We start from the raw sequence: 15,633 nt of genomic DNA on the forward strand, positions 1-15,633 counted from the left end.
AGGAATACACACAAACACACGAACAGAACCGTCATTTGCCCTGTTCCTCGAAGCGGCGCCAGCCAGCGGTAACAGAAGCACACGGCCAAAAGAAAAATCGTCTCGGCGCCGCCGTTAGGCCGCAAGTTCGGGAAATGTGCGTAGCTGAAGCGTATATCTGTCCGCGCAGCTCAAGAACTATGGCATGCCGCCGCCGAAGCCGCCCGTTTCCTTAAAGAAAAAGAAAACTAAATGCCAGCGTTCGGAAAGCGCGCCACTGACACCGACCAAACACAGTCCGTGTTCCCGGCTTCCCGCGCGTCGCCCAGAAGCGGCGCCGTTTCCCTCACGGTGAATACGCGGAGTCGGCACACACACGCACAAGCAAAAGAAAAAGGAGCGCTCCCCCGAAAAGCGGTGCGGGTGCAAGTGCCGTTTAGGGCTTCTCGCGGCGGGGATCCTTCAAAGGGGCCGAGAAGAGACTGCCGGCGCGCCGTAACTCACTAACGCGCACCCGGCAAGCTCTTCGGCGCGGGCACTCGTCGACGCGACCGTCTCAACCGCGTCGACTAACAGCTTGCAGGGCGGCAGGAACACATATATTTCGGCTGCTGCGTGGCGGTCTTAAGCTCAGTGGCTCTACAGAACCCTTTTACAAATCTCCGAAAATAGCTTGCGAGGCCCAAAAACTGACGCACCTGGTGTACATTCATTGCTTCGGGAAAGTCAGCGACGCTCTGGATCTTTAAACTTCCGGGTCGCACTCCTCTGCCAGAAATGTCGTAGCCAAGGTAATCGACTTTCTCGAAGAAGAAATGGCACTTGCTTAAACGCAGCGTTAATCCCGCTCCACGGAGGTCATCCAAAAGCATCCTCAGGTGGTCAAGCCCCTCTTCCACGGTCGTTGTGGGCAACAGGATGTCATCCATGTAGGCGAGAGCCACGGTGTATCGTAGGGGATCCAGTACAGCGTTGATCATTCTCTGGAACACTGCCGGTGCGTTGGCCAAGTCAAATGGCATTCGAACGAATTCGTAATGGCCGTCTGGAGTAACGAACGCAGTCCTGTGTCTCGATTCTTCGGTCATAGGAATTTTATAGTAGCCTGACGCAAGATCTAGGCTCGTGAAGAAGCATTTCTCTCTCAGACGGTCCAGTTGATCCTCAATTAAAGGCAGCGGATACCGATCCTTTTTTGTGACATGATTGAGGGCACGGCAGCCCACGCAAATTCGTTGCTCTCCTATCTTTTTTCCCACCAGTAGGATAGGACTTGGGCAGCGGCGCGCAGGCGACAAGCACGACGCTAACCTACTGTCTACCACTCCGGTGCCTACGAGATCGACTGGGCCCTGTCAACGCTGGAGGATACGCACTTACACCGCAAGAACGCATTTCGCCCAGCCGCCGGAAAAGAAAGGCCCGAGCACATCGCAGTAATCATCGACAAATGATAAGCCAACGCCCCTGCGGATCAGTGGCTGCGGCTATCACACAGCGTGGGATCGCCGCCTTCGACTGCCTTTATAAGCTGTCACCATCCCGCATTCTGTACCAGTTTGGCAGCGGTGCGCAGGCGACAAGCACGACGCTAACCTACTGCTATTAGCAGGTAAGCACATTGTCAATTTGAGGTACTTTAATTTGCTGCGCGCTGCTGCCAAACCTGGATGATCCTTTTCTGTTTCCAACTGTATAGCAACATGTCAAAAGAATTTGCTAAGGTCATTGAGGATTTCAAGAGTGAGATTAGGGCCTTCGCAGCGTAAAAGAAAGCGTGAAGTTTTCTAGCGACACTTGCGATGAAACTCGTGCTATCGGCTCGGATGTCAAAGCCCTTCGCAAAGAGATAGGCGAGTTGATAAAGTGCAACGAAAGTTTGAGAACAGAAAACCACAGGCTGACACTACGAATTGAAGAACTAGAGCAGTACGGCAGAATGAATAATCTGGAGGTAAAGGGTGTCGCATCTCAGGAGGAACCTGTCGATGTAGTAACAAAAATTTTTGAAATCATAGATGAACCACTCACCACTTCTGATATTGACACATGCTACAACGTTCCCACAAGGAACCCGGATGAATTCAACATTGTTGTCGTTTAGTAAGGCGAGATAAGCGACATGCTAGCTTTTCTTGCAAAGGCTAGGAAGCAGACGATTACGAACGAGGACCTTGGCTACTCGGAAGGAGGATCCGTCTATGTCAATGAGCACCTCACCCCGGCTAACAAACAGTTGTTAGGAGCAGCAAAAGCGCGCAAGAAGGAAGTGTCCTGGAAATTTGTTTGGACAAACAAGGGAAAGATTCTTGCGCGGAAAGATGAAACAAGTGACGTCATCAGGATAGCTGAGCGGGCAGATCTTGATAAGATGACACGGTAGTGCTTTTTCCATTCTAATATGCTAACTGGTTCGGAACTTCCATGGATTATCCTTATCCATATCTTCTTTATGACTCTTCGTCACTCAAAGACAAATTTCATGTGCAAAGACAAGCGTTTTTTGCCCTGCATTTCAATATCCGCAGTATGAACAATAAGGAAGATAGCCTTAATATGATCCTGGAATCTTTGGGTGTGCAATTAAATATGATCTTGTTCACAGAAATTTGGTTACTATCCCATGAGGATCACATTAGCATAACTAATTATCATTGTAATGACCTAATACTTCTGCAAGGAAGAGGTGGAGGCCTTGCATTTTATGTGAGGAATGGTTATCCGTACTCTCTGTTGGACGAATTCTCTGTTATTGATCCCAGGGTGGAATGTTTGGCTCTGTCCGTTACAAATATTGTGTAGCTGTTACCTCATGCTGGTAACAAATCACACTTTTAAATTTCTTGAAAATTTTCTTGAGTACCTGATCTCCACTAAGCTCCCATTTGTACTTATGGGCGACATAAATATTAACCTACTTCCACTCAAGTATGTGTCAGTATTTATATGTGACATACTGAGTCATATCATTAATCATATGTTGACGGCTGGCGTATTTCCAGATGCGCTAAAAACCGCACGTGTCACTCCGGTATACAAAGGGGGGCGATAAAACTGAAATGTCCAATTATCGACCTATTTCTGTTGTGTCAATATTTTCTAAAGTTTTTGAAGGTGTCATTAATAATGTGCTGATGGGCTTCTTTCATAAATATAACACTATCGATAGTTCACAATATGGATTTATGAAGAACAAATCCACGGAACAAGCTTTATTAACAGTGAAGGAGAAAATTATTAAAAATATCGAACATCAAAGATATACGCTTGGTCTCTTTCTGGATTTCCGTAAGGCATTCGACTGTGTGCAGCATGAACTCTTACTGCAGAAACTAGGAACTTATGGCATTCGTGGTATTGCGTTAGATTTGCTAAATAATTACTTATGTAATCGATCTCAGTATGTGCAGGTAAATAATGTATCTTCCAATCACTGTGCTATTAGACAGGGAGTGCCGCAGGGCTGAATATTAGGACCACTCCTGTTTATCACCTATATTAATGACTTCTCCAAAATACCAGGGTCGCCTCATTTAATTATGTATGCGGATGACACTAATATTTTCTTTTCTGCAACTTCCATGTCGGAGTTAGAAACAAGTGTAAATTCTTATCTAAAGAAACTTCATGTGTGGCTGCAAATTAATAACCTAAGTTCAAACCTGACAAAAACCAACTACATTATTTTCAGTTCTATTAATGCACTCATATCGCAACCTATCAATATACAATATGCAAACACTACAATAAGTCGGGTTACTAATCAAAAATTTCTTGGCGCGCCTCCGCGGTGGCTCAGCGGCTATGGTGCTCGGCTGCCGTCCCGAAATACGCGGGTTCGATTCCGGCCGCGGCGGTTGAATTTCTTTGGAGGAGAAATTCGAGGCCCGTGTACTGTGCGATGTCAGTGCACGTTAAAGAACCCCAGGTGGTCGAAATTTCCGGAGCCCTCCACTACGGCGTCTCTCATAGCCTTAGTCGCTTTGGGACGTTAAACCCCATAAACCAAACCAAACCAAAAATTTCTTGGCGTTTGGTTTAATGACACCCTGTCCTGGAATGTACATGTTTCAAAGCTAATTACATAATTAAGCAAAGATGCTGGATGCCTATATAAAATTGCACCTTTACTACCTGTTTGGCTTAAGCTAGCAATATATTGTGCCTTTTTCTATTCCAGGCTATCGTACTGTATTTTAGTCTGGGGAACCATGACAGCTGGTAACATTGAAAAACTTCACACACTCCAAAAAAGAGCCTTGCGGGCATTAGAAGGATTTTATGGCTTACCGTTAAATTTTCCAACTGCTCCACTCTTTAGAAAATATAGTCTACTAAACACTAAGCAGATTTATAACTTTCGCCTGCTGCAGCATATACACAAAAATCGATTATATGATTCCACCAATGATACCCCGACAATGAGGTACCCCTTCCGCAAAATAATGAAAGTAGTACCAAGAATCCGTACAAACTACGACAAACAGTTTGGATTGTCAGGTACCAACTATTCTCAATGTGTTTAGCCTGAAAACTGAATTTACCATCTCTCTAAATGGTTTTAAGAAAACATCAAGAAGCTTTTGTTAGAAATTTACCCTCTATTAACATCAAAATTTCGTAAGGTTGCCTCGTTTTTGGCGTACATTTCGTTATTTTTACTTTTTTACTGCATATCATGTTACTTTATTTAATTACTACGCTTTTAGTCTTTGGTAAATATTCAATGTTTATATGGTTTATGTTTTCCGTGCAGTGCCTGTGCACTTATTTTGTATAATTATTGTGTATCTTGTGTTCTATTGCCGTTGTCTCTAATGCATGCAGTGCTTCTTTAATTGCATTTTTGTTATGCTATTATATATATATATATATATATATATATATATATCTTGTGTGTTATATACCGTGACCGCACTTTCTAATACAGTGCTTCTCCATCTCGTTTTGTATACATAATGTCACCAATTCTTTTGTATTTTGTTGCCGTGATGTTATCATGCTTGTATCTCTATGGTATGTGCTGCGCACCGCTGCCCATGCTTCAGGTGCCGGGACCTTGTTTACGTTTCTTGTAACCTGTCTTTGAAAAGTCACGTTGAATACATAATAAATAACGCTGATCGCATGCTTGGGTACCTTCGCAGAAATTTCTCACGTTCATCTAGTTTAATAAAATTATTACTTTATAAAACATTGGTACGGTCCAAGTTAGAATATGCTGCATCTGTCTGGAGCCCTGGCATCGATTTACTCGTTTCAGATTTGGAAGCTGTGCAGAACCGCACATGCCATTTTATTCTTCCTAATTATCACCGAACAAGCAGTGTAACCGCCATGAAATCAAGTTTGTCCCTACCACTTCTTTCCCACCGCAGATCAATAGCCTGATTGTGTCTTTTTCATGAAATTTACCACAACAGCTTTCGCAAACCTAACTTACTGTCAAGACCATGTTACGTATCAGCACGCGTTGATCACCGTCATAAAGTTGGAATCCCATCTTGTCACACCAAATTTTTTCATGACTCATTCATACCCACAACTTGGGTAAGCTGGAACACCTTCCCCACGACATCGCAGGTATTTCTGATAATATTGCATTTCGTAAAGTCCTTAATGTTTATTTCTGAGTATGTGTTCGTTTATCACTGTATAAAAATTGCCTTTCACTGTCTACAGACTGTTTTAATGTATCCTCACTGCATTTCGAATCTCATTGCCTTCCTGTGTTTTCACTCTGTCATGTATTCCTGGTTTATATTTGTTTTGTCTCCTTGTTGTTGCTGTTTAGGCTGAATTTTTTATGTATCCCCACTCCCCTCTATAATGCCTTCGGGCTCTGAGCAAACAAGGGAAGGGGAATGAGGGGCTCGTTATAAATATGACAGAAGCCAACAGCCACAGAAACCAAGGGGCACAGGGGATTTTTTTAAAATTTATTTATTTAATTTGTGGTGTTGATCAATTTAGAATGTTACTGAATATGTTATCGCTTAATGCTAATTGATCAGAAAAGCAGAAGAAAAAACAACCATATGCCGCCGGTGGGATCCGAACCCAGGACTTCCGAATAAATAAATAAATAAATAAATAAATAAATAAATAAATAAATAAATAAAAAAATGCTGGTGTCTGACTCACCCTCTCGTGGCGGTGCATCGTCTGGGTAGCAAATTTCCGCTCGTGCGACACGCTCGTTCTCTTTAATGGTCAGTTCATGATTGAAAATGTTCATTATAGGGACGAGTGTTTCGTTGGTACCGTCAACGCTGAGGACACAGCGTGATATTCAATGCTCTCGACCTTCTTGGCACCTGAGCTGCACGTCCACGAAGACATCCGAGCGTGGTGCGCTACCACTGGCGTAGAGCTGGGGGCACAATCGTTGTTTCCTTCGCCCATAGGCACACAGGTCGTTCTCGGAGCTCTGGAATTTCAATGGACTGAAGCGTGTCGTCTCTATTGTCCTCGTTCCTGTGCTCCTCAAAAATCCGCACGGTGTTCTTCCGCCTCACAATCGTGACACGTGGTTGATCGGTGAAAGGTTAGCCCACAAGTAGGGGTATGGACTGTGACGCGTCTGGCACGACCAGGACGGGAACGTCCGCTGTAGCTTGGTCGACCGTGAGGGTGATGCTCGTTTCCCCACATGGTGTCACATGTACGGACCTGTAGCTCCTGATAGTGAACGGCTTGGTCAACTTCGTGTTAGCGACTGCGATTAGGTTGGCATCCTGCTTCCGCAGAGTTACGCATTGCTACCGAGATCGACGTATGCTCGTATGTCACCGCAGTTCGCTTTCGCCATCATAAAGTACTTTTCGTTCGCCTCTTCAGCAGCTCAGAGGTCAAAGCCCACCACGTTTTGAGCGACGCGCGCTCCTCTCTCCGTTTTTGCCCTTCAGTCTTTTTCTCCATGGCCCACTCGTCCGCAAGCGTTGCATCTCGCCTTTCGCGGTGGTGCCGGGCAGTTGAGGTACACGTGACCGTACTCGCTGCAGTTGAAGCAGAGAGGTTCTCCTCTTTCATTCCATGGCGGCTTCCTCCTCGCCCTCGGACAAAGGTTCTTGCGGTCGGTAGTGCTCAAGGTCGACGCCATTGCTTCGCTTTTGTTGCCATGGGCGTTGGCATATGCGGGGAAACGAGAATAGTGCGGGCGACCACTTGAGTTTGAACTTTTGGAGGCAGTATTTACCAATCTTTCTTCGAGGCGTTACAGGCAGTGAAGAAGGTCTTCCGGCGACTCGTACTTGCGTACGCTCACTGCTCTAATTACCTTGTCATCGTTTAGCCCCGTGATGAGGCATTCAATGCAAGCTTCATCTGTGAGGTTGCAACGGCGAGCTTTCGAAAGCTTGTCGTAGTAATAACACTCGATGGGCTCACCGCGCTTTTGTCGTCGCTCCTTCATTTCTCGATGGAGTCGTTGGAATCCCGCTGTCTTGGGGAAGGCACGCTTAATTTCTTCTTTCCATTCCGGCCATGTTTTGTTGACGGAAGAGAGGGAGTCATACCATGTCTTCGCAGGCCCTTCCAACCTCGAGAGTGCGTTGCCAGATGTCAGCCGGTCGGACCTATGGTAGACTTGTGCCAAGTCGTCCATGAGTGTTATCCACGCGTCTACTGTCGGAGAGCTGAATGACACTGGATCAAACGATGGAACTAACCGAGCTGTCTCTCCCGCGCCGATGATGGGTGTGGCTGCTGCTTGCTGCGTCTGAATCAAGGCAATTCCGTTGATGGCTTCTCTCCCTGCTGCCTGAACGCTGGCCTGCAGGGTTTCCGCCACGTTAATCGTTGACTGAGGTATCGGAGGTAAGTTTCCACTTGTCACCGCGTTGTCGGATCCGTCTTGGCTTGAGTCGTCGGCGTCGTCGTTCCCGACATCGCTGCGCGGCATGCTGCGCGGTCGTCCGCCATCTTCGTTTGCCGTATCCGTTGAAGATGCTCCTGTGCAGGTGACAGGCATGGTGGGGCTTGCCGGTTAACTTCGTAAGTTCGGGCGAACGTTGACTCTATCCCACTTCTCAAATGTTAGAGTAAAAGAACAATTCAGAGGCGTTTATTCGTCATTACGTTACAAAGGAGCGCTGGGTTAACAAGAGGCCGTGTTGCTTCTTTTGTGTCCAACCCCTGAGTCTGTTGTCTTCACGCGCCACGCGAGCGCTCGTCCTCCTCATCCTCTCCTCACATCTCTCTCTCCTCCCACGGGCGGCTCGGGTTGCTCTGCCTCAAAGTTCGGGTTGCTCGCCGTCCGGCGAAGGATCTCCGTCGGCGGGGATGAGCTGGCGTCCACAAAAGTTTCTTGAGAGGGTTGAGCCTAGGCGTACGTGAAAGGAACGGTTGTGCAGGAAATCATTAAGGCAGTTTAACATCCTGCCACGGATACCAAGCTCTGCTAGGTCGCGAAGAATCCCGAACCTCCAGTTTGTGTCGTATGTTTTCTCGAGGTCGAAAAAGACGGCAAGATTGTGTATAAAAGTTTGTGTATAAAAGCTGTTTGTGCATAAGAGTTTCTCGGACAGTATTTTCGAGGCGAACTAAATGGTCTGTTGTTGAGCATGCCTTTTTAAAACCGCACTGGTGGTTATCAAGTAAAACTCTAGTTTGGGCGAGTTGGTTCATGATGAAATAAAAACTGGTATGGCGCAAGAAACGGGGACACAGAAGGCACACAAAACACAGGACTGGCGTCAGTCCTGTGTTTTGTGTGCCTTCTGTGTCCCCGTTTCTTGCGCCATACCAGTTTTTATTTCATCGTGGTTATCAAGAAGTTCGCTGGATTTAAAGAGAAAAGTTAGTTTTATATTCAGGACACTTTCAAAGGATTTAGCGAGGCAGCTAGTAAGGGCTATTGGCCTCTGACTACTGAGGAATGTTGGTTGCTTTTCAGGTTTCAGGAATGGTGCAATGACTGCTTTCTTCCAGGCTTCCGTTACTTTTCTGAGTGCCCATATTTTGTTAAATTTCAAGAATGCTTGCACAGAGGGCTGGGAAAGATGCGCCAGCATTTCGTGATATACAGGGTGTCCACGCTAACTTTAGCCAAGGGTTAAAAAATAAAATATTCAAGGTAGGCCAGAGAAACCACTTACATACATCTACCAACCGGCTTGCGCATCATATGCAATTTTTTGTTTTGCAATAAATTAATTAGCAATTGAGATAATTTTTCTAAATGCGTAAATATTGACTTTAGACAGAAAATGTGAATAGCAAAGTTGGTGAGCACCATCAGAAACCCCCTTCCATTTATTTGCGGTAAAGAAAACCTCACGTGCATCTTTTTTCTGAGCTCCAAAGAAAGCCCGCGAAATACAAAAAAAATCACGTGACTAGCGCATTCGCGCGCCACGATTGTGCTGCTCTCAACCGTGGCTTGAGTGAACCAAATCAGCTGCTGGCAAGGCGCGACGACTTCTATGCGCCGGCAGGCCGATATGTCGACGGTGGTTGCGGCCCCCCGCGCGAGCCAGTCTGCAAGCGTGACGGTGCAAGTTGCAGCGAACGCGCCGGGCATTGTGAGCTACGACATGGCCAAAGGTGACAAACACATATTCGACGAGTTTTATTCGCCGCTGAGGGGCAAAAGAGAACAGGCAAGTATTTTACTTATCTTCTTTTGCCTCTCAGTGACGAATAAAACTCGTCGAATATGTGTTTGTTACCTTTGGCCATGTCATAGCTCATAATGCCCGGCGCGTTCGCTGCAACTTGCACCGCCACGCTTGCAGACCGGCTCGCGCGGGGGGCCGCAACCACCGTTGACGTATCAGCCTGCCGGCGCATTGAGGTCGTCGCGCCTTGCCAGCAGCTGATTTCGTTCACTTAAACGACGGTTGAGAGCAGCACAATCGGGACGGGCGAATGCGCTAGTCACGTGATTTTTTTTTTGTATTTCGCGGGCTTTCTTTGCAGCTCAGAAAAAATATATACGTGAGGTTTTCTTTACCGCAAATAAATGGAATTGGGGTTTCTGAAGGTGCTCTCCAACTTTGCTATTCACATTTTCTGTCTAAAGAAAATATTTACACATTTAGTAAAATTATCTTAATTGCTAATTAATTGCAAAACAAAAAATTGCCTATGATGCGAAAGCCGGTTGGTAGATGTAAGTAAGCGGTTTTCCTGGCCTACTTCGAATACTTTATTTTTTAATCCATGGCTAAAGTTAGCGTGGACACCCTGTATATTATCAGGGCCAGGAGCAGCCTTTTTTCTGGCTGAGAGAACTTTGTTCATTTCTTGGATTGTGAATAAACCAGTTATTGGAAGTCTATGTTTCTCCGCTGCGTTTTTATGCTTTAAAATGATTCTATGTAGTGCGAAGAACTGTAAATGTTTGAGAACTGTTCACCTAAGATGTCTGCTTGTTCCTCTATACTTGTTTTGTACATCCGGGGCTGTTAGGAAAGGAATTGTAAAAGGAGAAAAACTGCCTTTAAGTTTGCGGACTTGTTCTCACATTTGTTTGGACGTAACTGAACAATTTATGAAAGATACGTAATTTTTCCAGGAAGTTTTTTCAGCATTGCGAAGGAAGTGCCGTGCTTTTGCCCCCGCCTTTTTTAAAATTTATGAGGTTTTCATGTGTGGGGTATGTTCAAAATTTCCCCAGGCTTTGTTTTGTTTTTTTGCTTCTCTGCATTCTTGTGTGTACCAAAGCTTGTTATTCCGTCGAACTACTCCTGATGACTGTGGAATAGCTAGACGTGCAGCCGCAATGATACATGTCGTAAAAATTTCATTTAGTTCGTCAATGCTAAGATTATCCGAAAATATTTTCTCCAGACTGGCCTTTTCTCGAACCAGTGGCCAGTCCGCTAAGTGCAACTTCCAACGGTGTGGTTTAGTTGGAATTATGGATGGTGGTGATGAAAAGTTAATCACCACAGCAAGGTGATCCCTTCCATACGGGTTGTCAAGAACATCCCACTTAAAAATCGGTGAAAACAGATGGATAGCTGAAAGACAAATCTATTACAGCTCATTTTTCCTCAAGATGGAGAGCAATATGTGCGTTTGCCTGCATTGAGCAGGCAAACGTTGTTGCACAGAATAAAATCTTCTAAAACACGACCTCTAGTGTCAGTCTGTTTGCTCCCCCAAAACACAGAGTGGGCATTAAAGTCACCTACTACCAGATATGATTCTGGTAACTGATTAAAACGTGCTTCTAGGTCATGAAGTGTTGCCGTGAGATCTGGTTGAAGATATACTGAGCATATGGTAATTGTTTCAAAAGTAAGCACGGTGACTGCGACTGCTTTGTATTTCGTTTGGAGCTTGATTTCGTGGGTTGCGACACCGTTCTGGACTACGATGGCAACGCCATCAGAACGCCTACTCGCCTGCTCAGTGCTACAGGAGACAGAGAATTTAAGAGGTCTGTTGCTTCACCATAGTTATTTAGAACTCGACGGCAGTTCCAGTGGATAAGGAACGCCATGGTATTTTCTTTTCTTTGGGGGGGGGGAGTTGCATTCAGAACCTTAGGTCCCTGCCTGTCGAGGGCCTGTTATTGGGCTTTTCTCTCTTTTTTTTCGATCAAAAGGGCTCCACCGCCGTTGCAGTGAAGGCGAGCTCTGACTTGTGCCCATCGCCTCAGTGGAGGCGGTGTAGTGTCGCGGAGAACCCTCGGGCAGGGCAGTTGCGGGCTTCTCCTGAGTAACGGAAGCCTTGCGGGCTGCCGAAGCTTGCGTCGTCGAAGGTCCTCTAAGAAAGCCGTCACTTTTGACAGAGAGGGCTCTAGCACTGCTGCATCTTGTCCTCCTCCTCCGCCTGCCGTACTACACCAAGGGAGCCCGACAGTTGATGAGGCCGGACATGCTGCATCGGCCGCTACCTGGCCGTCACTCCCGAAACCTCCCACATCCACTGGGTCAGGAAAGTCAATGCCATCTCCAAGTTCGGCGCCTACTGTTGATCCGGAGAAAGGCCATGATCTCAGCCATGGCCAAGAACTACAGGTTATGGCAATGCTGAAGTCCATCCTGAGTGCCATCCGCGCTGTGCTGGCAGGCCTGCGTACGCCAGCGGCACAGAATGCGCTGCAAGTACTGGATGCGCTAACTCCAGTCCTAGCGGCGTTACAGTAGCAGGAACAATGGCTCCCCCAGAATTAACATTTCAAAAGCAGCTGCGGCAAGCCTCTATTTTTCAATCGAATGCCCGCGGACTTCAGTCCCGAATTACAGATATTCGGCAGTACGTTTACGTAAATAATTTCCCCATCCTTATCATTTGTGAGCCTAATGTGCCGAAGATATTGCGACTGTCAGGTTACGAGGCGTTTGCATCTCCCACGCACCGAGGGAACAGTAAAGTCATCATCTACATTCGGCGTGAACTTACATATGTGGTTCATCCAGTTCCCACTAATAACGACAACCAGTACGTTTGTCTAACAGTGAAGAGGCGTAATCTCACGTTTACGCTTGTGGGTGCGTATATGTCTCCATCAAGTCGATTTGACGCCGCACGACTGAGTGACCTGATCGCGGTTACACCCGGCCCTTGGATCGTCATGGGCGACTTTAACGCTCACCACACCATGTGGGGAGGCGTTAGAATGAACATTAGGGGACGGAAACTTGTGTCCTTCGCTTCTGACCATGATCTTCAGTGTTTAAACGACGGCTCCCCAACTTATATTCGAGGGACAACTTACAGCAGCTGCCTTGACTTGGCTTTCGTTTCTCGATGCCTTATCAGCAATGTCCGGTGGTTTTCGGATATTGAAACCCGCGGCAGTGACCATATCCCTACATATCTGACCATTACTGGCTTTTCCACATGCACCTCTGCCACACGCATGCGACGCATCGATTGGTCAGTGTTTCAAGCACATATGGAAGATGCATCCAGAGAAGGTTCATCCGCAAGTTTTGAAGGGAAAGTTAAGAAAGCCATGGAGAGCGCGACACGGTTATTCACCCCAATTAAAAAGTACACGGAATTCGATATGGAATTGCAGCGCCTGCGATCACGGCGGCGGAGTGCCGAGTGTAGGTACCGACGCACAAAGTCGAGCCTTGACCTCAGAGATGCGAGGCGCATGCAAAAGAAAATTCAGCGCAGAATTCAAGCAGTCCAGGCACAACGTTGGAGGTCATTCTGTGAAACGCTTGTTCCACGGAAACCGTTGTCACGCATCTGGAATGTAGTTCGTGGCCTTCGAACATCCCCACAAGCTGCACCCTTTCAAGTCTCTTGCACTCTTCCAACGACGTGGCGAGGTCGAGGTAGCTGAGGATTTCTGCGCTAGGGTAGCAGGACCATCTGCCCCATCTGCGACGCTGCATTGCAGCGATGTTCCTGCTTCTCGGGATTCTCGGATGGACCTTCCCTTCTCCGTGGAGGAACTTGACGCCGTGCTGGCTTGTTGCAGACGATCATCATCGCCGGGACCCGACGGTGTGCCATACACTGCACTTGCAAACCTTGGACAAGAAGCTAGGCGTGTCCTTTTGGAGCATTACAACAAATCATGGAATGAGGGCACAGTTCCAGACGAGTGGAAGTCCAGTCGTCTAGTTCCGCTCCTGAAACCAGGGAAATCGCCTCTTGACCTGACATCATACCGTCCAATTGCGCTGGCTAGTTGTGTTGGCAAAGTACTGGAAAGGATGGTACTTACACGCATTGAGTGGTACCTGGAGCGCTACCGCATATATCCGGATATAATGTCCGGGTTTCGACGTGGACACTCTTCAATTGACAACGTGGTCGACCTAGTGTCATTCGTCCAGCGCCAAAAACATTTGAAGCGCTTGACCGCGGCATTGTTCCTGGATGTAAAGGGCGCATACGACAATGTAACCCACCAGGCTATTTTGGACGCTCTGGAAGCTGCCGAGCTTGGTGGTCGCGTATTCTGCTGGATACGTAGTTATTTATCCAACAGATCTCTCTTCGTGCAGACAGAGGAAGGTCCAACATCTTCTCATTTCACTTCCCGTGGAGTCCCGCAGGGTGGAGTGCTCAGCCCAACGCTGTTCAACCTTACACTTGTCGGGCTTGTCGATATACTACCACAGTCGGCGCAACTCTCAATATATGCGGATGACATCTGTATCTGGGCATCCGGAGTTACGCGCCCACAAGTTCGAGCGAGACTTCAAAAGGCGTCAAGTATTCTTGCGGCCTACCTTCGCCAGCAAGGCCTACAGATTTCAACCGAAAAGTGCTCGCTGGTTGCCTTTACACGAAAGAACATGTCTCCTTACATCGTATGCATAAACGGCACAGCACTACCCTACGTAAAGAGCCATCGGTTTCTGGGAGTAATCATCGACTGAAATCTATCATGGACCCCTCATATTTCATACATGAACAAGAGACTGACAGTGATTTCTCACGTTCTCGCCTTTCTTGGGGGAAAGTCGTGGGGAGCGTCGGTGCGGTCGATGATGCAGCTCTACAACGCCTTATTCATGGGATTTCTTCGCTACAGCCTCCCTGTACTTGGAAATATTCGAAAAACAAACCTACGAAGTCTGCAAAGCGCTCAAGCTCAAGCTCTCCGGACTTGCCTAGGATTGCCGAAATATGCCTCTACGGCCGCATCTGTACTCATCGCCCAGGAGCATCCAATCCCTACCTACTTAACAGTTGACGCACTGAGGGCACATTTCCGGCACATCCCGCCATTCTGCAGTCCCAGTTTACACCCGCCTCTAGACCGTCCTCGCCACTTTGGAGCCTGCACAATCCCCGTGTGCTTCTTTCGATACCTGGCATCAGGAAGAAGATAGACTTATCGCCGACAGAACTACAACAAGTCACCCTTCAATATTTATATGAGCACCATGCAAACCGGGTGCACGTTTACACCGACGGCTCAGTGAACCCTATCACTTCTTCTGGCTCCGTCGTCATACCCGCAAGCACTACAGAAATTAGAGTTAGGACAAGTCACCGCACTTCTTCGACGGGTGCAGAACTCACCGCTCTTCGTGTCGCCATTGAATACATCAGTCAGCAGCGCCCTCAGCGGTGGTCTATTTTCACCGATTCGAAAGCTGCCCTCCAAGGCTTACAAGCTGCTCTTCGCCGTGGAGCCCATGAACAACTGGTCGCAGAAATTCGACAATTACATCACTCTGCCATCAACAAAGGACATGACATTATCTACCAGTGGCTACCGGGGCACAGCGGCATAGCAGCTGGGCAATCACCGCGCGGATGAGGTCGCGCGAACTGCTCACGACGACGGCGAGATCAGACGCAGCGAGCAGGCTTCGCGCACTTGCGCGGGACATCACGCTTGCCGCTTGGAATTCCGGCCAATTTTGCAATCCCCGTTTACAATCCTTGGACCCAGATCTGAAGCTCCGGCTGCCATCAGGCCTACCACGACGAGAAGAAACTTTGCTGTGTCGCCTGTGGCTTGGTGTAGCTTTCACCAACCACTACTCATTCTTAATCGGTATGGCTGATAGTCCTGCATGTTCCATCTGCGGGCATGACGAGACCATAACCCACATTCTTTGTGACTGCCCTGCCTACACCACCGAAAGGCAGTCCCCCTCAGCCGTGCGCTGGAGCGCCTAGATCCACGCCCTTTCACGGAAATGAAGATTCTCGGCCACTGGCCGCGGCGGTCGTCGGCGGAGAAGGCCTGCAAGGCACTGCTCCGCTTCTTGAGAA

At 47.5% G+C, this 15,633-nt stretch overlaps 1 protein-coding gene across 4 annotated transcripts in view; it reads right to left on the reverse strand.

The window, feature by feature from the left end:
• Positions 1–15,633, reverse strand: part of LOC149351683 (vesicle-associated membrane protein 7-like) — a 95,698-nt gene that overhangs the window by 40,541 nt on the left and 39,524 nt on the right. The window contains exon 1 of one of the 4 annotated variants that reach the window (XR_016290623.1): positions 6,124–8,101. The exons of 1 other annotated variant lie outside the window; for it this stretch is intronic. Coding sequence is in view for 2 of the 3 variants with exons in the window: in XM_089581040.1 (XP_089437166.1) it covers positions 6,124–6,217 (94 nt within the window). In the remaining variant the exon portion in view is untranslated. Of the gene's footprint in view, positions 1–6,123; positions 8,102–15,633 lie in introns of those variants that run through there. 2 more of the 4 variants (XM_089581041.1, XM_089581040.1) reach the window with 2 other exon arrangements.

Source organism: Amblyomma mixtum, chromosome 3 (assembly GCF_055824585.1).
Source record: "Amblyomma mixtum isolate Tamu chromosome 3, ASM5582458v1, whole genome shotgun sequence".
Lineage (NCBI taxonomy): Eukaryota > Metazoa > Arthropoda > Arachnida > Ixodida > Ixodidae > Amblyomma > Amblyomma mixtum.